This window comes from Anastrepha ludens, chromosome 4 (genome assembly GCF_028408465.1).
Source record: "Anastrepha ludens isolate Willacy chromosome 4, idAnaLude1.1, whole genome shotgun sequence".
NCBI classification, from domain to species: Eukaryota; Metazoa; Arthropoda; class Insecta; order Diptera; family Tephritidae; genus Anastrepha; species Anastrepha ludens.
The window spans coordinates 12774830-12799854 of NC_071500.1; the positions used below are offsets into that span (position 1 = coordinate 12774830).

At 35.0% G+C, this 25025-nt stretch overlaps 1 protein-coding gene across 1 annotated transcript; it reads right to left on the bottom strand.

The window, feature by feature from the left end:
- Window positions 1-206: 206 nt before the first annotated feature.
- Window positions 207-24324, bottom strand: LOC128859808 (uncharacterized). Its single transcript, XM_054096899.1, has 9 exons — window positions 24293-24324; window positions 24034-24231; window positions 23695-23852; window positions 12136-12616; window positions 7655-8495; window positions 4686-5000; window positions 4429-4618; window positions 903-1139; window positions 207-815 (listed from the first exon to the last, which is right to left on the bottom strand). Exons 1-9 carry the CDS (start codon window positions 24307-24309, stop codon window positions 766-768), a joined length of 2487 nt encoding a protein of 828 aa, XP_053952874.1. The 5' UTR covers window positions 24310-24324; the 3' UTR covers window positions 207-765.
- Window positions 24325-25025: the final 701 nt, after the last annotated feature.

A 25025-nucleotide genomic window follows, 5' to 3' on the forward strand; every position in this document is an offset into this window, starting at 1 on the left:
GAGGTTTGCCTTCTCCCATCTATTTTCGCAAGTGACTGCAAATATTTTGTTTGTTAATTTTCTAGGATCCATTACTTTTTATTGCTGGCTTATGCTTTGAATTACTCAAAATTAATCAGCTGTCCTAATGGCGATTCTACGAAAATAACAGCGTCTCAAAATGTATTCAATGAAAAAACGTCTTGTTACTGAAAGTGCTAACCACATTCTTACGCAACTTTCATATTTGTTGCCTTTCAGAATTTTTATTCGCAAAATATTCTCTTATAAATAAACAACTTTTCAAAAATACAATGCATACAATAAAATACCTTACATCCATGTGAATTTTGTAAAGTTCTTCACTTTTCATAACTTACAATTTTTTGCTAAAATATTGTAAAAATATACATTTTGTTTGTTGGATTGCAGTACATTGGCATTTATTGCACATTTTTGTATGTATGTGTACACACAAAAGAATGTAAACGAACTGCTCATATTTAAATAATATATCAAATAATTTGTTGAGCAAATATATTGCACTTGTTTGTTTATGACAAACTACTGACTGTATGTTCGTGTTTGTATCCTTACAAAATTTTAAATTAATAATTCTCTACTAGTATCTTATTTCTACATCTGTTATTGGTACCTTCTTTAAAATTTATATTAACTATAGCTAATCATGTTTAAAACGATTTTCATTATTTATGTATCTTCCCCATAAATATTTAGAATGCCGGCAGGAAAATGGTGCATAAATTATGACGCATTCATTGACGTTTAGCTTTCCCAGATTTCATCACGTTGCTTAGCTGCTAACATCTTACGTTCTGCAAGAGGTGAAAAATAAAATGATTATTGGTAGCCATATATTTGGACTCTTTACTAAATTGTAATTAATAAAACAAAAAATTTACCTTTGGCTTCACGTAAAACACGTTTTTCATTCTCTCTTTCTGCGGCTGCCGTTTTCAGTCGAACGCCTAGAGCGCCGGTTACAAGACGACGTGCCAGTGCTGCGCAAGTCTCCGGCCTCTGACGATATGGTTGCAGGGATGCTGCACATTTCTTAGCCTTTAAGCGAGATTCAGCTGTAGCCTCAGCTAACGGTTTCAGCTTTACGAATGGATGGCCCATTGTTAAAACTTCAGCAGCTTTTCGAAGGACAATAAAAAAAATGTATACAAAACAAGTAAAAAAGTGTTAAATTTGATCCGGGCCGAACTTTATATACCCGCGTACATTTTATTATAGTAAAATTAAATTTAAGTGGGCGGCTCAAACAGACTCATATGCAATGGACGAACGGAAATTTAGTTTTCATAGAGAAAGCGGACGTGGTTTTTATTCGATCTCAATAATATTTATGCATGTAGTAAATTTAGGCGAGTTTTATTGAGTCGTTATCGGAGATACAGATTGCACAAAAGTGAGCATGGAATTACCCATTCCTTCAAAATATTTTTTTTGGGTGCATAATTTTTTATATAATGTGAGCAATTTTTCATTATATTATACACCTGTGCTCGAAATAATAGAAGTGCGGCGAATTACCAACTTTAAACTTTTTTGTATTTATTTTTCTTTTCTTAAATTTGTTTATATATTTTTTTTTATTTAACTTTTCTTATTTATTTTTATTTCGTATAAATTTTTTTTTTCTTTTCTTAAATTAGTTTATATATATTTTTTTTTATTTAACTTTTCTTATTTATTTTTTATTTCGTATACATTTTTTTATCTTTGTTTTTACTTAATTTATATGTATATATATTTTTTTTCTTTATATTTTCATTTTATTTTTTTATCTTTATATTTTTTTTTTTTATTTTTTTGTTAATTTAATTTCTCTTTATTTATTATTTAACTTTTTTTTATTTTTTTATTTTGTTATTTAATTTTTTATTTAACTTAATTTTTATTCAATTTCTTTTATTTAATTTTTTTTCTTTTTTAATTAAAAAATTTTTTTTTTAACTTTTTTTGAATTAAAAAAAATGTTTTTTTTTGTTCTCAATTTTTTTTTAATTTTGTTCTCAATTTTTTTTTTTTTTTTTTTTAATTTTGTTCTCAATTTTTGTTTTAATTTTGTTCTGAATTTTTTTTTACTTTTATTCTCAATTTTTTTTTAAGTTTGTTCGCAATTTTTTTTTTAATTTTGTTCTCAATTTTTTTTTTTTTAAATTGCTCTTAATTTTTTTTATTTTGTCCTCAATTTTTTTACTTTTATGTAACTTTTTTCTTTTATGTATGTATTTTTTAACTTTTATTTAATTTTTTTATTTATTTTTCTTTATTCAATTTTTTTATTTACTTTTATTTTGTGCAATTTTTTTATTTATTTTTATTTCTTTTATTTTTATTTTTTTTATTTTTATTTTTTTTTATTTTTATTTTTATTTTTTTATTTTTTCTAAGTTTTTTTATTTTATTTATTTTTATTCTATTTATTTATTTATTTTTTTTTTTTTTATTTGATTTAATTTTATCATTTAATTTTATCATTTAATTTTGTATTTAACTTTTATGTATTAAATTCTTTTAACTAATTCTTTTTATTAAATTTTTTTATATTTAAATTTTTTTTTTAATTTAATTTTATTAATTATTTTTTTATTTAATTTTTCGTATTTAATTTTTTTTTGTTTTTGTTTATTTACAACTTTTTATTTATTTATTGTTTTTAATTTAGGTTTTGTTTGTTTATTTTCTTTTTATTGTATTTAATTTTTTTATAATTCTGTACAAATTAAAAAAAAATAACAAATTTGCAAAACAAAAACATCAAAACTTGCAACCTTTTTACTCAGATTTTTTAGAAAAATTTTGAATATTCGAGTTATAGCCCATTTTATTTATTATTTTTTTAATTTTAAGTTTTTTTATTTTATTTATTTTTACTTTTTTTTTTATTTTATTTTTTTTATTCTTTTATTTATTTTATTTTTTTTTATTTATTTTTTATTTTTTTTTTATTTTTTTTTATTTTATTTAATTTTATCATTTAATCATAATTTTGTATTTAACTTTTGTGTATTAAATTCTTTTAATTAATTCTTTTTATTAAATTTTTTTATATTTACATTTTTTTTTAATTTAATTTTTTTAATTATTTTTTTATTTAATTTTTCGTATTTAAAATTTTTTTTTGTTTATTTACAACTTTTTATTTATTTATTGTTTTTAATTTAGGTTTTGTTTACTTAATTTCTTTTTATTGTATTTAATTTTTTTATAATTCTGTACAAATTAAAAAAAATTACCAAATTTGCAAAACAAAAACATCAAAACTTGCAACCTTTTTACTCAGATTTTTTAGAAAAATTTTGAATATTCGAGTTATAGCCCATTTTATTTATTATTATTTTTTTAATTTTAAGTTTTTTTATTTAATTTATTTTTACTTTTTTTTAATTTTATGTTTTTTATTTTTTTTTTTTATTTTTTTTTTTTATTTTTTTTTTTATTTTTTTTTTTATTTTTTATTTTTTTTTTATTTTATTTAATTTTATCATTTAATCATAATTTTGTATTTAACTTTTGTGTATTAAATTCTTTTAATTAATTCTTTTTATTAAATTTTTTTATATTTACATTTTTTTTAAATTTAATTTTTTTAATTATTTTTTTTATTTAATTTTTCGTATTTAAAATTTTTTTTTGTTTATTTACAACTTTTTATTTATTTATTGTTTTTAATTTAGGTTTTGTTTACTTAATTTCTTTTTATTGTATTTAATTTTTTTATAATTCTGTACAAATTAAAAAAAATTAACAAATTTGCAAAACAAAAACATCAAAACTTGCAACCTTTTTACTCAGATTTTTTAGAAAAATTTTGAATATTCGAGTTATAGCCCATTCAATTTTAGTTTAGTGTAAGATATAAGTCGCCCCAACAGCGCGATGTTTTCAGAAATTTTTTTTGTCTATGATGTTGAACATTTTCTTCTATATGAAACGCTGGCGAACATGTGATTTTAATTAAAAAGTTTAAAATTTTGATGATAATTTGTTTTAATTTCTTAAATTTTTGTAAATTTGGTACAATATAAAGTTTGCAGCTTTGAGCTAAAGTTTTTGTTGCGGAATGCACTATAGGTACTTTTATAAGAAAATAAAAAAATCAAATACAAAAAAAAAAATTAAAACTATTGGTTGTAGTTAAGTTTTAAAGGTCCTTGAATTGTTGTTTATCATTGTTATATTATTCTATGAAATAAAAATCCCACACAATTGAATATCTGATATTATTAATTTTAAAAATTGCACTTTCCGTATAAACGTGGGGAGTGTCTATTCTAATGCCCATATCGATCTCGCTGCCTTTATTTATTATACCGTTATTTCATACAACCGTTACATGAACAAAGTTATTATCCTTGTGCACAAGTGGGCAGGTTAAAAAAAGACAAGTAATTAATACTTTGCAAAATTGCTTACCAATGCGTGAGCTACTGAACACAGCCAATGCATGAGTATCATCCACCCATTTGATATCGAAACCAGATTCTTTGTATTGTGAGAAAACCATAAGAAGGTCATGATTCTTAAACTCAACAGGGAAATTCGATACTTCCAGTACGTGTGGGAACTCTTCATCATTGAGTATAGACTGTTTTGTAAGATATGCCTGCGAATAATTACAGAGACATGCAAATTTCAAATTAAGTAAATTGAAAATTCGTTGCTTTACTTACACTATAATCCATTTTTGGCAATTCAATTTTCACTTTTCCCACCGAAGCAGTGAGTTCCTGCATAATTTTCGGATCTAAGCACTCTCCACTATCATCATACAAAGTTTCCCAATCGTCTTCTTCCTCCTCCTCCGTAGTGCTATCTATCGTCGAACGCGAACTTATTGTCGGAACGGGAAGCTGCAATATAATATTCGGACTCCTTGGACTTGAGTCCTTATCATTTTCAGTGCCATGTTCAATTTTTTCAGGAATTTCAAGTACATCTGAGACGAATGTTTGTTTGATGATGCGGCGATTGCTGCGATTTATTTCCTGCAAAGGATATCGTTTTGAATTTGAATAAAAATAACTTTTAAAACGAATTTTGAGAAGGATAATTTTTATATTGACCAGATGAAGCGATGATAAATGAGATTTTATTTTCATTCAATCTTAAATTGTTATTTTTGCATAAGCTAGTGCAAGTGAGCGTTGTGGATCCATAATCTATTTATTTATGTAGCTTTATATTACGGCACATGGAATGAACTGCTTAAGGCTCGCCTCATTTGAAATGGTATTTTTGGGGAGTCTTTAAAGGCTTGTAAAACGGAAACGAAAAAACGATTTTTTATTTTTGTTTCCACTATTATTTTCATCCATTATTAAAAAGCTCAAAATGTTTTTTTGGCCATACGAGGTTCGTTCAAAAAGTTGTCAGCCTTCAAAAAAAATGGTCAATTGTCATAGACAATGGACACAGATATAGCCGTTTCTACTGAACCGATTTTGATGAAATAAATCTTATATTATGTAGAATTGATGTCGTTATCGTATGAACTACGATCATTCGGAAAAAAATGTTTAGTATTTTTTTCGGACCTTTAAAGTAAAAAAAGGGTCAAAAAACGGTTTTTCAACTTTCAACGTCCGCCATTTTGCCAATTTTTTTTAAGATCGTAGTTCACACAGTAGCGGCATTCATACTGAACAAGAACCTTTTTGCCTTTTCAGACCCCTGTGAGTCTCGGAATCCGTGTCGCCAGCGACATACCTGTTTTTGGAAACACCCAAAAAACACCATTTCAAATGAGGCCTCTTAATTTCTTCAAAATAGCAGATACTTATTCACTCTTTTTTTATCAAAATCAAAAGTTAAGCGAACACACATAAATTGAAATTTCGTTTCATTTAACAGGCTTAGTAGCGGCTTTTCGTCAATTTAACTGTAGAGCGTGTTCGACTAGTATAAAGTACACATTTAAATAAAGTAAGCTCTAACTTATTTTTAGCCGACTGTAACTCGACTTTGATTATGCGTTAATATATTGAAAGCTAGGAAGATACTGCCGTAACATTTCATTCTTATAAGAATCCATCTGTCATATGCAGGGTCTGGGACTCGAAGTGTAACCAACTTCAGACCGCTCGCGCAGCTGATACACGGCCATCAGCTGTCTGGTAGTTGGCTAAATGACATTCCAGAGTATTATTTACAAGCGCGCGGAAGCATTTTGCCAAGAGTAAATGCGAAAAAAGAAAATCGGTAATGGATTTCAAACGTAAAATTGAGATTGCATTATATTTCGCTGGAAAATCACAACCAGCGATTGTTCGTGAGCTCGAGCATCTTAAAGTAAATGAAGTTTCTGTTTACCGCACCATTACTCGTTACATGGATACTGGTAGCATCGCGAAACGTCATGGAGGTGGTCATCAAAAGACTGCAACGTCACGTGAAGCAAAGACGAATATCCAATCAAATGGCGAAAGAACTGAAAATATCTGACCGTAGCATCCACCGCATACGGAAAAATGATATCAAAGGCAAGCCTTACAAGATCTAAAAGGTGCATGATCTCACACCAAAGCAGCAATAAGTGAGACTTGAGAGAGTTGTTGTTGTTTTTGTTGTTGTAGCAACATAAACATTCCCCATACATACGGTGAATGCTGCTGGAGTGACAGTCCTTGGCCGGATATAAATCCGGGGCGTTTCGGTCACGTACAACCGACTGTCGTGGAAACGGGACTTGAGAGAACGAAGGAATTGCTTCGCTTGGCCGAAAGCGGTCAACTTCCGAACATGGTGTTTTCTGACGAGAAAATTTTTCAAATTGAGCAATTCGTGAACTCCCAAAACGATAGCGGGTATTTGATCGACCGTTCATACGGGGATTTAAGTCATCGATTGGCCACCAGGAGGCAGCACCCGGCACAGGTAATGGTATGGGAGGTTTTAACTGCAGCTGGACGCTCTCTAATCGTTTTCATCGAGCCTGGCGTAGAGGTAAATGCGAAATATTGTCGGGAAAGTATTCTGGAGGTTGCTTTGAAGCTGTGGGCAGACAAACATTTCGATGGCAGAACTTGCACGTTTCAACAGGGCTCGGCACTGTCTCACAAAGCTCGAGTGAATCAAGAATGGCTAAAAAAAACAACGTTCCGAACTTCATAACGTCCGCACAATGGCTCTCAAATTCACCAGACGGTGGATTATTCTCTTTGGGCCCTTTTTTGGAGAGCGACGACTGAACTGAAAGATTCACCAGACCGCGAGTGGACCAAAATACCTGCAAGTCACAATCGGGCAGCGTGCGATTCGTTTCTGAACCATCTGAAGGCCATAGTCAAGTCTAAAGGTGGTCATATCGACCTTAAATAAATTCATTCTTAATTTTGTATTATTTTCACACATTTTTTACTTTGAATTGAATAACAGTAATTTTCCAAACTAAATTTATGGCCTTTTTAATTGGTTACACTTCGAGTGCCGCACCCTTAACTTCCCTAAGAATCCTGTAGTTGAGAATTTAGAATACACTAAAATCTGTGTTCATCGCACACCTCTGTACACACATACATATGGATACGTAAATACATTTTAACACTTTGCATTACAAATGCCTTTGTTTACGCGAATATTAACGTTTGGTTACAGATCCATTCACAATATTTCAACTATAGTAGTTTTACTTTTAATTTACCTTCGATGCGCGCTGGAACTCTTGCGCTTCAATATCACATTTTGTTGTACTCCGTGTACCATTTTCTTTCGATGCAACATCTTCAATGCGTATATTCTGTACTTTACTAGCATTTCCAGAACTACTTCGTTTCACCTTATTTCGTTTGCCCGAATTCGAATTCATTTCGTTGTTCAAAATTATTTCCGCTGGTATTTGCGTTGCCTCAGTAGATTGTTGTTCAAAGAGCGAGGATCTTTGCAAATTATCAGTATTCAAATATGTTTGTTGTTGTTGTGATTGATTTAACAATGTTTCTTTGCTAACTCTTGTATCAGGAAACACTATTGAATCATGCCCGTTTTGTTGTTGTTTCGTTTCACTTCTCTCGAATGATAATTTTGATATTTTCGCGTCATGCGACACCACATTCACATTTGTCTTTTTAGAACGTTCTCTCCGCTCACGACTACTCACTGTAGCTGATTTTATCTTCTTTCCGGCTGAAACAACAGTAGCAGCAGTATTTCTATTGTCAGATATTTCGTCCAACTTGGTCGACGCTGCTGTGTATACTGACGCTTTTGTCTCTGAAGTAATTGCCAATTGCTGTTGATTACTGCCGCCGCCGTTGCTGCTGCTATTATTACAAACTGTCGTTGGTGGCATCGTCGTCGGAATTAACGAAGCAGTCGATGGTGCGATAGTAGCAGTTGCTTGCTGGTGTTGCTGTTGTTGTATTCCTGTTACTTCGACAGCTGTTGCCGCCGGCGTCGTTGGCGGGGTAGTTTGACTGCGTCGTGCCCTTGGAATATAAACCGCTCTATCTGGCCGACGTTCACGTCGTACTACTGACGATTGCCTGTAAAACGTATGGATAAATACATAAATGAGTATTGTAATCAAACAAGAAAAACCTCGCATAGCAATGAGCAACTACAACATACAGTTCATATACCTAATAACAATGTATGCATGTACTCGTTCATAAGCACATAAGCAAAAAAGGCAATTGTAATATTATTAATCGTTCGCATGTTTCGGGGTAAGTAGGTGAATGAATGAGCGGAAGACAGGTGAACGAAACACCTAAGCATAACTGCAACTCTATGTATGTATGTAATACACACACTAAGAAAGCGATGAGCAAAACAAAATGGGAAAAAGTCACAAAAGAATTCCGTAAAATGCAATAAAACTTGTTAAACATGTTGGATTGTGATGCGCTAACTTCTTGCTACCCGTAGCGTGGCTTACAGCTAAACCTGTATCGTTACATTCAATGTAGACGCTTGTGGATTCACGTTGAAAAAATAATATTTAAATATTGCAAAAAAACTGTAGTAGGTGCATATTGTATAAATATGCATAACAAAATTATTGACAAGAAATTTATATATATAATACTTTTTTTTAATATTTACAGTTTAATCTCTAAGGCGACTCAACCTTAAAAAAATATATTTCAAAATAAAATGTAGCCTGTAATTTACAGATTTGGGCAACTAAATAGAGCCAACATGCTCTTTTATGTTTCTCGAAACATAATACATATACTAAAGGGTGATCAGATTGGAGATACTATTTCCAAACGAGTTTTTGAAAGATCACCGGCCCATATTTTTTCAAAAATGAGGCTGGCGCCAATGTAAGAGCGAATGGTGAATGCTATCGCGCCATAATAAACGACTTTTTGATGCCGCAAATTGAAGCCCGTGATCTCCACAATATTTGGGTCCAACAAGACGGCGCTGCTTGTCATATAGCTCGCCCGTGAAACAATGGATTTACTGCGTCGTCGTTTCGGTGAGCAATTTATCTCTTGTCTGGGTCCAGTGGCTTGGCCACCAAGATCGCGTGATATCACACCTTTGGGCTTTTATTTGTGGGGATGTGTAAAGCCCAAATGTTTTGTGGATAAAACAACATTGGCAGCCAACATTACTCAAGTTCTTCACGAGATGCCGACCGAAGTCCTCCAGGGAGTCATTTAAAATTGGCCGAATTACGGCGCAGTTGCGGGCCAACATTTGAAAAGGATTATCTTTAAAAAATAAATGTCATGAATGGTTCTACACAAGAATAATAATAGTAATATGAATTTTCATTTTCTTATTTATTTCAATTTAAAGTTCGATACCTCTAAATTGGTCCCCCTTTATATACTTTCTTTTAAAATGAAGTAAATTTTTCTCAATTATGCGGCCGCCGTAGACGAATGGGTTGGTGCATGACTACCATTAGGTATTCAGAGAGAACGTAGGTTCAAATCTGGGCGAAGCACCAAAATTAAGAAAAACATTTTTCTAATAGGGGTCGAGCCTCGGCAGGCAATGGCAAACCTCCGAGTCTATTTCTGCAATAAAAAAGCGTCTCATAAAAAATATCTGCCGTTCGGAATCAGCTTGAAACAGTAGGTCTATCCATCTCACAACATCAAGACGCACACCACAAATAGGAGGAGGAGCTCGGTCAAACACCCAAAAAGGGTGTACGCGCCAATTATATGTATATATGTATATATATATGAAGGTTTGCATATTTTTTTTATTAAAAGTATTTATTTTTAGAAATATTTGGTTTACTATCCAAGCCGTTATTCATTTTTGCTGAAAGGGTAAAAAATATCCATGTGCAAAGAAGTCGCGGGCGATGTAGCCGAAAGGGTTGATGCATGACTACCCCTCGGTAGTTTTCCACGAGCATGAAACATCAAATGGAAGGCATTTTTTTTTGTAATACCTGTCGCCCCCAGCATATAATGGCCGCCCCTCGCGCCATTTGTCGAAAACATCAAGACGCACACTACAACTAGGAGAGGAGCTGGACCAAACAGCCAAAAAGGATGTAAGCGCCAATTAAGAAAAGAGGACCTCATTGCTCACATTGCAGGAAGAACATTATTTGGGACCTTTACGAAAAAGGTACAAAATAAACAAAAATTACAGAAATGTGTCATCGAAAGAAAGTTCGAAAGACGCCTGCTCGAAACACTACAATTCAGCGGGGCAAGGCCATCGGTAAGAAAAGTAAACGTGACCCTTTTAAGTCCACTCGAGCGATAACGCTGGAAATAAATGAGGAATATAGCCTGAAAATGTCAAGCAGACTTGGGCGAAGACGAAATGTATGGGCGTGTTAGCAGAAAAAAACAGCTACGGTCGATAAAAATACCAGGGCACGTCTGTCTTTTGCAAATGCTTATAGAAGCAAAAACGTAAAATTCTGGAAAAGAATACTTTTCACGGACGAAATCAAAATTAATGTGAGTGGTCCTGATGAGTAGACTTTTAAAAAAACCAAGAGTTCAATCCCCCGTAAAGTATGGAGAGTGCAACTTAAAAGTTTGAGGATTATTTTCTTGGAAAGAGGTTAGTCCAATAGTGAGAATAAATGGCAATATGGATAAGTTTGCTTATCTTAATATTCTCAAAATTACGATTAAGCCATATTCCTTCGAGTCCATTTCACCTTATTGGTTATGGTAATGATAACGATAATGACGCCAAGCATACAGCCAGAGTGGTGAAAAATTGGATTTCCAAAGAATAAATTGCAGTTCTCGATTGATCAGCACAAAGTGCCGCCCTTAACCTCATTGGAAATCTGTGGTTAAGATTGGGCAAAGAAAAAAGTTTTTAAATACCAATGAACTATGGCAAGGAGTGCAGGTACCATGGAACTATATTCCTTTGAAAAGTTAATAGAAGGAGTGAAAAAATTAAAAAAAAAATAATGGATACCCAACAAAATACTAATCAGCTAAGTAATTAAAAATCAAATTTTACCAATTTGAAATAACTCATTTCTGTTTTTCTTGCAGATCGATAAAAATCCAGTTTTTGATAATACTGACATAAAAGAATAGATTTGTGCAAAAATAACTGTTTACTAGGTCATCCAGTAAAAGTAATCATCATTATACCTGTATGTTATTGCGGAAAGTGCGATATTTCTTTGCCCTTAGCTGTATAAAAATAAAGGTGGAGCGTTAATGCGTCAGAAAAAACTATCCAACAGAATTATGATCTGGGGTTTTATACCTAAAAATACTGTGAGGTCTGAGGTCTGTGCTGATAATTTGCCGCATTTCTAGCCATATGAGGTCGTGCTTGAAATGGTTGCCACAAAATTCACTAGGTTGGGTAATCATTATAAGACATAGCCGAGTTAATTCAATCGATAAATTTGCTTAATGCCAAGAAGTTGGTATTACACCAACAAACTTCGGACTACTCACAGCCAAATTTCCATGCTCAAGTACACTCACTGACCGCGTTTATTATATATATAAAAATATATAAGCGATAATAAAAATTGGTAGTATTTTAATTTAAAATTGCTGAAGTGATGGATACACCTCCTTGCCCTTGCTTTTGCATATGCTCTTTACACACGCACCAATTAGCATATTTTACACATCAAACTCGTTTAGGAATTTCGGCAATCAAATATGTAGGTATGTTTGTAATTATTTGTTAGCTGTTCCTACGTTCGTTTACCTTTGTTGACCGCTACTGTTGCTGACTACAGCGCTCGTCACTGGCTTATCTGGCATAGCTTCAGCTTCAGTTGTTGGCGACGCTGAATTGATCGTTACTGCGGCTGATGTACCTGTTGTTGTTGTCGTTACTGCGCAGTCACTGTCGCTTACGCACCTCGAGGTCACTGCATTATTATCGAAACTCTTATTCTCATTTGCATGTGTTGGGGAATTATTGCATGATATTGAGGTAGATAATAGTGGTGTTTTGCCAATTGTTACTGCTGTTGTTGTGATTGCTGCTGTTTCTGCTGTTGCTGCTGCTGTTTCTGCTGTTGCTGCTGCTGCACATGAAGCCTCTACAGTTGTTGTAACAGTTGCATTCACTGACCCAATTTTGGCAAAAGTTGCAGTAGCCGTCGTATCAACCTGATCGGCACTCTGATTATGATTTCTTAAAGCTGGAGGTTTATAGAGATCTATTGAGTTCGTTTTGCTTACTGGAAAAAACAAAAGGAAATGCTTATAAATAAGTTACTATATAGGTATATTAAAACAAAATAAAACGAAAACATGGCTTTCATCATATACATAAGTATGTACTTATATACATAAATCAATAGAATATAACTGTTTTCCGTTGAGGTGTTGAGTATTTTCCTCCATATAAAAGACTTCCGAGCATATGCTTTATATGGAAGAAAATTCTCAGCATCATATGCAAAAATACATTGCCAAAAATCTACGCGATTTTTGAGCGACTTCACACTGACTTTTTGTTGTACTAAAATTTAGTAGGCCATTAAAACTGCGAATCTGAAGTTTTCTAAAGATTCTGATTCAAAAGTTGAAAACTTTTTTGCAATTTTTTTTTAATTTGTAACATTTTTATGAATTCTATACAAAGTTTGGCGCCTTGAGTTACATGGTTTTTGTTGTAGAATGCAACATACTTTTATAAAAACTTAAAAAAAATTAAATACAAAAAAAGTTAAGACTTGCTAAATCGTCGCGCTCCTATTATTTTGAACACAGGAGTAATTATCAATAATAACCATTTACTGTTATAACCGTCAAAAAAGCAATATCGTGAAAAATGTTTAATTCGTCATGTACAATTAAAAATAATGTATGTATGTATAATTTATGCGGCCGCCGTAGACGAATGGATTGGTGCGTGACTACCATTCGATATTCACAGAGAGAACGTCGGTTCGCATCTCGGTGAAACACCAAAATAAAGAAAAAGTTTTTTCTAGAAGCGGTCGCCCCTCGGCAGGCAATGGCAAACCTCCGAGTGTATTTCTCCAATGAAAAAGCTCCTCATAAAAAAATATCTGCCGTTCTGTGGCTTGAAACTGTAGGTCTCTCCATCTCACAACATCAAGACGCACACCACAAATAGGAGGAGGAGTTCGGCCAAACACCCAAAAACGGGTGTACGCGCCAATTATATGTAAAACGAGTAGAGGGTCTATGTTATGGCTGAATTGCTTTTACTTCATCGACGGGCGTAGAATAATTATGAATTAGGGACGACATACCCGCGAGCCCTAGATGTAAAACCTTTTTAAATACCGTATTTTAGATATCGTTTAGATTCCCCTGAAGTGGAGGAAACAACTAACGTCTCCAGCTTGGAAAATAACGTTAATTTGTTGACATCTACAACAGCCCAGTAAGCAACCCTCAAAAATCTAACCAAACTCATGATGGACCAGGGATCCCGAACTACTAGGAAGAGAAACAAAAAGATTTCACAATACAGCAAAGGCGTCAAAGACGACAGATAACTGGGACTGCTACCGAAATAGTTTCAATACTTTTAAGTGATAAATAAAGAAGGCAAAGAAAGAATCCTGGATGAGCTTTCGTGAAGAATTGGACAGCACATTTGAGTTCTCAAGACTTAGAAAATGGCTCTCCAAGGAACTCTGGCTCAAAAACCGGATGACAGCTTCACAGAAACAGGGCAGGAAACACTTGAATATTTCATACAAACACGCTTCCCTGGATGCCAAGAATGGAGGAACAATATGAAAAATTCTAGCCCTTCTGGAATTCAGATAGACGAACTTGCAAGGGAATCTATCTGTGAGACTAAGGCAACCTGGGCGGTAAACTTCTCTCAACCGCAGAACTCAGGATGATCGGACTTTATTATACCAATGATGTTACAGCAGTCAATAGGAACGATTAATATAATATATGGTTAGTTAAGATATTTAGGGAATCTCTATCTTCAGGGTATATCCCTACCTCATGGGGTCGTTCCAACCGCATTACCCGTACATGTATGAGGGATGCTCCTACTAATCTGATCCCGTGTTATTTTCACATTTCAAATTAGCGGACCTATATATATATTATATATAATTGGCGCATACACCATTTTTGGGTGTTTGGCCGAGCTCCTCCTCCTATTTGTGGTGTACGTCTTGATGTTGTTCCACAAATGGAGGGACCTACAGTTTTAAGCCGACTCCGAACGGCAGATATTTTTATGAGGAGCTTTTTCATGGCAGAAATACACTCGTAGGTTTGACATTGCCTGCCGAGGAGCGACCGCTATTAGAAACATGTTTTTAGGCGGACTTAGCTGTGTGTTTTTTACCCAGTATCCGGGTAATCCGACTGTCGTCGGCTTAAGAGCTTGACATAATTCTAGCAAAGAATTGCCTTAAGACTATTTTTAAATAAATTTAATTTAATAAATAAAATAAGACGGCCGCGTGAGCCGAATGGGTGGGAACGTGACTAAAATTTGGAAGGGCAGCGTTCGTTCTTGTTGTTGTTGTTGTAGCAGCAATACCGCCCTGTCAGTGTAGTGTATATCACCGGTCCTCTTCGTCTAACTCATCTAAAAAGATAGACCCTGGAAATATGCTGTTTCGAAAGGTTGGTTCCAGAGGGAGAGGAGTGTTAGATGAGTGGGATGAGTGAAAATGTGGTTAGTGTCGTGCGGAGTGCCTTCACATGCAGGACATATGTTTAGTATGTCGGGGTCAGTTCTAGATAAGTAAGAGTTTAACCTGCAACAATATCCAGAACGTAATTTTGCCAGTGTTACGCGGGTCTCACGGGGAAGCTGGAGCTTTTCATCTGCTGTATGTGGTGTTTGGACTCCGATTACGGCATTCGGCAGCTTAAGAAGGTGGTAATGGTCTCCCGATGAATGTCGTTTATTATCTATCTAAACACTGTCTGATCCAGTAGATGTCTGTTCATTTTGTCCTGGATCTCGTCGGCGTAATTGAGGAGATGTCTACGTGCCTGGAAGGCAGCTCTGGTTTAACCTGCGGTAGCACCCAAGCAGGAACTATTTACTGAGTAGTTTATTGTGCTTCTTTACCGAGAGCATCTGTGCCTCGTTGTGAAGGTGATGCAAGCGATAGCATAGGTCACCAGGTTATGCTATTTATCCGACCAGCACTAGCTACTGTTATAACAGGCGAGCTTCTGCAATTGCCCACTACCCCGGTGGGGACGTTGTTGTTGTTGTTATTTTGACAGTAATAGAAGCCTCGTCAGTGTGGGGTATATCACCGGTCGTCTGGCTCATCTAAAGGTAGGCCCAGGAAACATGCTGATTCGACGGGTTGGGTCCAGAGGAAGAGGGGTGTTAGATGAGTAGGCTTTAGAGGGCATGTGAAAAGGTGGTTAGTGTCGTGCGTGGTATCTTCACATTCCCGACATATATTTGCTATTCTGGATAAGTAGGAGTTTAACCTGCTACAGTATCCAAAACGTAGTTGTGCCATTCCCATAGCAGGCGGTTCAACGGTACCGGAATGACTCGGGGTTTTCCCGACCAAGGACTGCCGCCCCAGTAAACTAGCCCTGTATAGTGAGCAGTATATCACCCGGTGGGGACGTCGTCGTTCACAGTGCTGGATGTCGAATCGTCTATCTGCTCCGCCAATTGATGTCCCCTACGATCGTTTGGCAGACTTGAATGCCAAAGATCGTGATGCGCATTGAAGTCACTTACAACCAATCGGTTTTCACCTCTGATGAGCGCACATATATCAGGGTGGTATCCAGCCGGGGAGCAGCTGACAGGGCGTATGTAAATATTAAAAATTTCGAGCTCGGCATCACCTGGCCAGACAGCTATACCTTGACATTCTAAGGTGCTATCCCTGCGGTCGATGCCTTCGTCGATCAGATGATACTGCACTGTGTGGTGGACTATGAACGCGTGTCGGCTCATAAAGTCGACTATCTTATCTATCTAGCTCGTTAGTCCGTTACAGTTAAATTGCAGAAGCTTGAAGCTTCTGGGTAGGACTGTTGTAACTCGGGGTGTGAGGGACGCGTGTGGTTATATACGTTGGGCCTGCTATGCGTTCCTCTGTTGTTGTTGCGGCCTGATAGTGGTTGGCAGCCGCGCCACGGGGGCGGTTGCGGGTTCAGGGCGCCGCAGGGGGCAACGTAGTCAGTTGTCCACCCACGGGTGGTGCGCAGAACAGAGCATCTCCGAAAGTGACACCAGCCATTGCAAAAATTGCATTTGACTGATGCCAGATTCCCCAGTATTCTGGTCTGACACACGGAACAGAATCGGCGGGGGACCAAAAGCTGCTGGTTCGTTCCCAGCAGGCCTGAAAGGTCTTAAGGTGGCTCCATCCGTTGCACTCATTGCACATCACCGAGGTGGAGGTCGGATGAGGCCGTTTATGGCAAACGCAACAATAGAATACCTCTGGGTCAGCTTTGGATTCAATACCATACCCTGCGAAGAAGTATTTGGAGCAAGATTGGTGCATGTAATTGCTCCTGCTCCTTAATAAAAACATTTTTCTAATAACGGTCGCCCCTCGGCAGGCAATGGCAAACCTCCGAGTGTATTTCTGCCATGAAAAAGCTCCTCATAAAAATATCTGCCGTTCGGAGTCGACTTGAAACTGTAGGTCCCTCCATTTGTGGATCAACATCAAGACGCACACCACAAATAGGAGGAGGAGCTAGGCCAAACACCTAACAGAAGTGTACGCGCCAATTATTTATTTTTTTTTAATTGCTCCTGTGACGATATAGAGGGGGGATGATAAACGGTTCACTAGACAGGGCTAGCTTACTGAACTGCAAACACGAGCTGTTCTTTTGAAATGAAATTCATGCGCTGCCAAGAGCTAAACTTTTTTATTGGGTTATGTACTTATGTATATGTATGTATGTGTATAAACATAACGGTGTAGACATGTGTGTACTTGAAAATTTTAGTTATTTCGTAATTATCGAAGTTTTTAAACATATTTATTGCTAATATCGCAAAACTTATTAAACGATTTACTTTATTCGCACATGCACATTTATATATGTATTCAATGTAATAATGTGGAAATAATTGTTGAATACAAATTAAAAGTGTTGACCCAAATAACAAAATTTTGTTGCTCGTTTTCTTGCTTTGCTTTTGTCATTTCATTTTAGCAGCTGAAGAGAGGGCACTTACTCTTACTCTCTTGCAATGGCCTTGTGGTGAGCACAGTGTGCGATTGTTACTATTATTATTTACCATAATATGATTTATATAATATTTAGTAATAGGAAAGCACTCGACCCGTGAATTAATTTATATGTAGGGGAGAATGGGGAGTTGTGAGACATAGGGAGTTGTGAGACATTGTTACCGTTCGGCATTATTCATTTGTTTACATTCGATTTTAAGTGTCAACAAGTGTTCTCGATGCGATCTCACTTTTCAGCTAGCATTGGTCATATTTACACGCATTCGACGCATCTCTCCAGTTACTGTGTTTTAGAATTTCTCGGTAAGTTTTTTTCATCATTTGTTTTGCGATACATTCGATCAGTTGTTGAAGCAAACTGCAAATGTTAATATATACAAATTATTAATTGTCCTATTAGCTTTGAATTTACACATTCACTTGGGCATGAACGTTCGATGTGTTTATGACTACGCGGCCATTTATAAAAAAAAACGATTTGGGGAGTTGTAAGACAACAAATATGGGGAGTTGTGAGACACCGTTTTTTTCGACGTTTTAACGCATCTTTCATAAGTACCTCGCAATATTCATGCACTGTTTGTATATATATCATCTGCAAAGGTGCAATGCCGAAAAAGTTAAGCAGAAACAATTCCATTCATTGCAATGTACGCGATCGAGCTGTGCACCTAAAGTGCGCCAATTTACGAACTGGTTATTATGCATGTTCTCACTGCGAATCATCAGATTGATGGCATTACATTTTTTATACACTTTTTTATAACAATTGTCTTTTCTTTTTTATTTTTCATCTTAATAAAGAACTAACAACTAAAATAAGTCATTTTTATTGACTTAAACCATGGTGTCTCACAACTCCCCACATTTTTGTATTTTGTATTATATTTTATATGATTATATACAATTTTAATTTTAAGGAAAATTGTAGTTTTGTTAAATAGGTCATACCAATAGCTTCCAGTATTCATTGACTAAAGATTCCATCGTTGACATATGCAGAATATTAAGATGTTGAGTAATACGGGTCCAAAAACAAAACCCGTCTCACAACTCTCCATTCTCCCTTACAATATTAAAGTTCATACGTTACTTCAATTCATCAAAGTATTACATGAAAATTTCTCACATTTTAGTACACATTTTATTTTATTATTACTAATGTAACTGGACTAAATTTCCGTCCGTCCGTCCGTATCATGCTATAACTCTCATTGTATAAGAATTGTTTGAATTAAAAAATTTACAGCCAAACCCAATTAAATTTTAGTAAAAGTACTTCAGCACAGTGAATAAATGCACTGATATATAAAGTTCGGTACGGACCGAATTCAGCACTTCTTACTTATTTATTTTCGTTTCTTTTTATTGTTATTATTTTATTATTGCAATAGAAATATGCAAAGGTGTGTGCGCAATAACAGCACCACCGATAAGATACACACGCATACCAATTGCAAAAGAAAATAATAAAGCAAAATATAAACCAAAACATTGAAAATTTTAAACTAACTAAACTGAGATTACAAAGCGTTTAGAGGGGGGTGCACCACATAGCTTGGCTTAATTAACTGGTTGTTCGACCCTGAAACGTAAACGCGACATCACGTACAAATTTTGGCCGAAACGCAGTGTACAATAGCGTTAAAAGGGAGTTAATAAATAAGCGAATGAAGTAAGAAATGAAGGGACAAGAGAAAATAAACGAAAAGTCCAAAACAATCTACAATGGGCATGCATACATATGTACACAGGCACGAGTATTTAGATGGCGACCTTGAATTTGACTATGTAGCGCAAACAAATTAAAAACGCTTCAACATTGGAGTTCATCATAGGTTGCCTGAGAGCGCTCTGCTCAACATGTGAGTTAGACATATAGTATATAAGTAAATACGTTTATATTTGTTTGTATGTATGAATATTTTATGTATGTGCAACCGGCTTTTGTTATATTTTTGGATTGATGCTTACTTGGCAAAATACATATGAAGGCGCACATCCAGTGACCGCAGCGATAGTACATACATATGTACATATAACCACATTTTGTGGTTTCACAAACGCACATACAAATACACATGTACTCGTATGTTTTTTTGATTTGAGTATGTTGATCCGATGACCGTGTGTATTGTTTTTTAATGAGCATTTTAGAATTTTTATACTTTCTTCTACTTCAAACACAAATATGTAAATAAGATTTTTAAATGGCAGCAAAGCATATTAAATAATTAGATACTGACTTTTCAATTAAATTTATTAGGTATCAACTTGTTATCTAAATCACATATTCACTTTATTCATATTTTATCAAAACGTGCTCTATGTTAGGTTAGGTTAGCCTGGTTGGCAATAAGCCACGCATAGACCCTTTGGTCCCTAGCGATACTAGATGGAGACCGACCTCTATGAATACCTAAAGTAGACATCATGTAGGATGTCAGCGCTTTTAGCGAATCTAAGTAGGGCTGGGAGCTCCGCTTTTGAGACCTCTTCCAGACCTTCAAACAGTAGGGCTCCCAGGCATCTTAGTCGCGGCAATGCGATGGCTTACCTTTTGGAGCATGGCTGGGAAGATTCCATCCAGTCCTGGCGATTTATATGGGTCGAAACTTTGTATAGCCCATTCTATCTTGTTGGTTGTAATTACGTTCGTCGGGATTTCGTGCACAATATCTCCTCTAGGTTCGAGATCTGCAGTGTCCGCACACCCTGGAAAATATGTGCTGACTAGGTCTTCTAGAGAGTCCTCACAGCTGTCAGCCCACTCCCCGTTAATTTTTCGTATTGTTCTTGGCATAGACGGATTCTTGGATAACAGTTTCCTAAGTCTAGCCACATCGTTAGTGTCTTCCATAACGTGCCCTAACTTGTCATTGTTTTTGTAAATATAGTCCCAAAAGCAACAACAAAATACATGCATATTCAGAATATTTCCTGTTCAATAAGCTTTGAAATGGGATCGATATATCTGATGAATAGTTGGATAAAATCATTGTATAATCGACCTTTTTTCGTTTTATGAAGAATTGCGAATATTTTTTTAACAGAAGTACAAAAAAGTTATACAGCGGACGGTCAAAATTCTTAAGTTCGAAAATCTGTATTGTCCAGAAAACTACAGCAATTTTTCCTCGCATCTAACTTTCTAATATAAAATCTTGAGATTTGACTTAAGGGGTTAGAGGTAGTCAGAATTAAAAAAAAAATGGATTTTTTTTGCATTTTCTTAAAGTATATAAAAATTTGAAGTGAGTCCGACAAATACTTTTTGAGTTATTCAACAATTAACAAAGGGCGCTCCGGAATCGATAGCAAAACTTTAAATGCGTTTTTCTCAAAACTATGTTTTTTGAACTGGTGATCACTGTAACTTAAAAACCCTTTGGTAGATTTCAATAAAATGTATACTGCTTTCGAAAAACATAAAATACTCGTGCCTATTTTTTTGAAAAATATTTCCTGAGGCCGCCGTATTGTTAATTTTGGGAAAAAAAGCTTCGATCAGGCACAAGATTATCTATTAACACGTTCACGCCGGCGCGTACCACCGGTGGCCCGCACAAGTCTGCTTCATGGGGCGGCGCGTACCACCGGTGGCCCGCACAAGATTGCTTCATGGGGCGGCGTGTACCACCGGTGGCCCGCACAAGATTGCGTCATCTGGCAGCGCGTACCACCAATGGTACTTTATTAGACGGTACCTATGAGATGAGATGCCATAAACGACTACCCTTACGAAAAAATTTCGTTTTATGACCTGCAATCGCTCCCGATAGAGCGAAAAGATGTAAACGTTGCCGTCTGTGGGCGAAGACCATGAATAACAGCGCCGGCGTGAACGTGTTAATAAAACTGATTTCTCTTGTCCGATTGATTTTAAATGAATCTCCAAGGACTTGCGATGATTACCGCAAGGAACTTCTGGAGAAACGGGCTCCACACAAACAGCTATAATTTTTACAATTATTAATTTTTTTCTGTTAAATTTTGCTAAAGTCAAGTCGAAACATGATGTATTAATGCTATATTTTTATTTTTGTAAAATAAAGCAATTGACTAGCAAACAAAATTATTGAAAATCATCATTTTTTCGGGCCTCTAACTACCCCTAACCTCTAACTACCCCTAACAACAGTATTACTTCCGATGGCGAAGACGACGCAGGTGTTACCGAAGACCTCGTCCCTGGGTATATACCGGTGCAACCAATGTAGCAAATAAGCTAATAAAGTGGATCGTACAGGATGGTGATTTAATACTAATCTACCATCACGGGTTCAATGACCCATTTTAAATTTTTTGTGACTACTCCCCTCTTATTAATTTTTTAACCTAGAAATATATGTAATCTGCCTTAACTACCGCAAGGGGCCATGTGACTCATGCTAAGATTCTGTATCTTGATTTGTATTTCTTGTGATACAAAACGGCTGTGTTGGACATTTTTGATATCGCGTGATATATTTTTCTGCATTGTTATATTTGTTGTAGACTGACGGAGATGAATAGCAAATTTCACTCTACTCCAATTTCAAGTTGTAGTGCTATTTTGCGAATCAAGAATTCTTATTAACATTTTACTAATAATTCTTATCCCAAAAATGTGGAAACATCAAGATATTTTAAATCATTGGAATTTATTTAGTGAAGAGAAGCTATCTTAAAGTAAAATGAATAACATAGAACAATACACTACGGACGAATGTGAGTCGTCCTCAATTAAAGTGAAGTCGAGAATATTTTGAATGTACGAAGAAAACAAGAGAAAGTTTCGAGTTCAGAAAATGAATGTGATATGGAGAAATTATGCACTGAAATTGCAGCTGATGCTTCAATTTGGTAAGAAAATGAGCAAGGCTCAACACCAGGACGAGCTCTAATTTATAATATTTTTAGGGAGGTTGTAGACCCGATCGAATATGTGAAACGAAATATTATGAAGGGCTAAATAAGAACTATGTTACTATGGTGCGACTAAAGTCGCAGTTTGGCTTTATCACTTTGGCGTAACAACTCCTTGGTGAACCCGTTGCAATCGACGTTTAGATCCAATAGGAGCTGCCCTACGGTACTCTTAAAAGTTTCGGACGATATTAAACTCAATACTAACAAAAAACTTATTTAATTTAATTTGTCGGCATCATAACCTATGTATATGTAAAGGTGTTCCTCAAAGCTCTATTTTTGGTGCTGATGTCTCATAGACCGGAAAAAAGCACGTCGTTTTCAGTGAAATAAGAAAGCGATGCTAACGGTTTTTATAGATTGCTACGGTTAACAGTTAATAGGCACTATTATTTGGACGTTATGAGACGATTACGTGAAGCGATTCGCCAAAAAAAAGGATTAATGGGAAAATAACTCGTAAATTTTGGACCATGATAACGCACCGTCGCACAGAGCCATCATCATCCGTGAATTCTTGGCCAAGAGCGAAACGAATACCACCCAACAGCCATCGAATTCACCTTATATAGCTCCCTGCGATTTTTTTCTGTTCAAAAAAGCACTATAGAGAACGCATTTAACAGTCGAAAGGAAGTAAAGGAAAAAATCGAAAACGACTCTGAGGGCTATACCGAAAATAGAGTTCCAGAAATGTTCGAGAGTTGTATTAAACGCTCGAATATCTGTGCGTTACAGTTGATGGGGAGTATTTTGAAGGTAATAATATCGCTTTAAACTTGTATTTTGAATTTTCTGAATGTATACTGGGAACTTTTTGAGCAACTATTCCAATTTAATAATTTAAGGTTCAATTGTTATATTAAGTTTAAGATATGGAATCTAGTTTTAATGTCAATTTTATAGTTGTATGTGTACTAAATAAATAAAGAAAATAAATAAAAATAGTTCCTCGACTTTTTTAAGTAAATATCGTACTAAAATAAACGCTAAATATATAAAAAAAAAACGCAATTGTATTAGAGGTTTAATTTTACAAAATATCTATGAGTGAGTAGCGAATCGTTTCATCCAACACGAATACTCAAAACATTTATCAAAATTTATTTTTTTTAAGTTTTAAGCAAAAATTAATATGACAATAATTTTAAAATGTACGTATCCACTTGTGTATTAAAAAAATCTAAACTTACAGCGAGTTTCACTTCCGTTCTTCTCCACACCCATTTTACAAATTGTAGTTTTTTGATGTCTAACAATTAACGAAGAAGTCGTTGCAGTTATGCCGTTTGCGACACCTTCCGCTTTTCGCTCAGCACTTCGCCAGCATTTCACCGGTGACTTTTTTCGCCTTCATCAGCCCATGGAAAAATAAATAGAATATACCAATGTGTTTAAAAATTAGCAAAAAACAAATAAAAATTGCAAAAAAATCACCAAGTTCATGCATAAATATATATACGAGTATGTTCATGTATAAGTATGATATATACTCGTATGTACATATTTGTATGTTGGTATGTACTACTTACGATTCGAAATTCGCTGCTGCCGCAGTATCTGTAAACTTATTCGGATCCAATAATTGATTCCGAAAACAGACAACTGTACGGCGGAATGGACCTTGCCCCACTGAAAAAGTGAAGAGATCGTACTGTTGACGAAATTGCTCACATGTCTGATGTATGAGAAAACGGCGAAAATTGTTCACAGGTGGAAAAAGTAGAACACTGCAAATAATAATTTGAAAATATTTATGATTGTATCAAATACATTGTACATATTTTTTACATTTGTATCAAATACATTGCACATATTTGTTACATTTATTAAGTAGTCAGTTAAAAGATTTAAGATCTTAAGATTTTCACTCTATTCAGATTTTTTATTTAATGTTAATTAATACAGTTAACGAATGTGCCACAGTTAATGTAGTAGAGAAGCGAATAGAGCAATAGCCAATTTTCTTTTCACAATTGCAGACCAACTATAGGAAGATATTGGTTTGTTTTGTTGTGGTAATGCAGTCTTTCGAGGAAAATTGCAAAAACTGGTTGACAAGTCGGTGACTAAACAATTGAATTGGCGCGTTTCAGTCTTCGTACTGTTCATATTTTCTTTCTCTTTTTCATTTTCATAAACAAGCTGAGCGAAGCCCCAATGCGCGAATAACTTTATTTACAATACAACATTGAAGAAGAAGTGAACAAACCAACAAAGAAAAAAGAAACCTCAGAAGAGATATATAGACAACTAATGAGAATATTATGTAATAGTATTAAGGCAGCCGTGTTAGCGGATAGCATAAAGTAATATACGCGAAATGAACGTGGCGAATAAGAGAGGAATGTGAAGTGGTGTGTGTAATATGCACCGCAAGTGTTGAGTAAAGCTATGGGAATCTAAATAGTAACATTGTGGCGTGAAACAAACTTGATTGGATTGGCGCAAGCTTCTTTCAAGCAGATATGCGGCTTGATTTTATCTTACAAATGCAAGCAGACTACAGGTTTCGACCACCTGT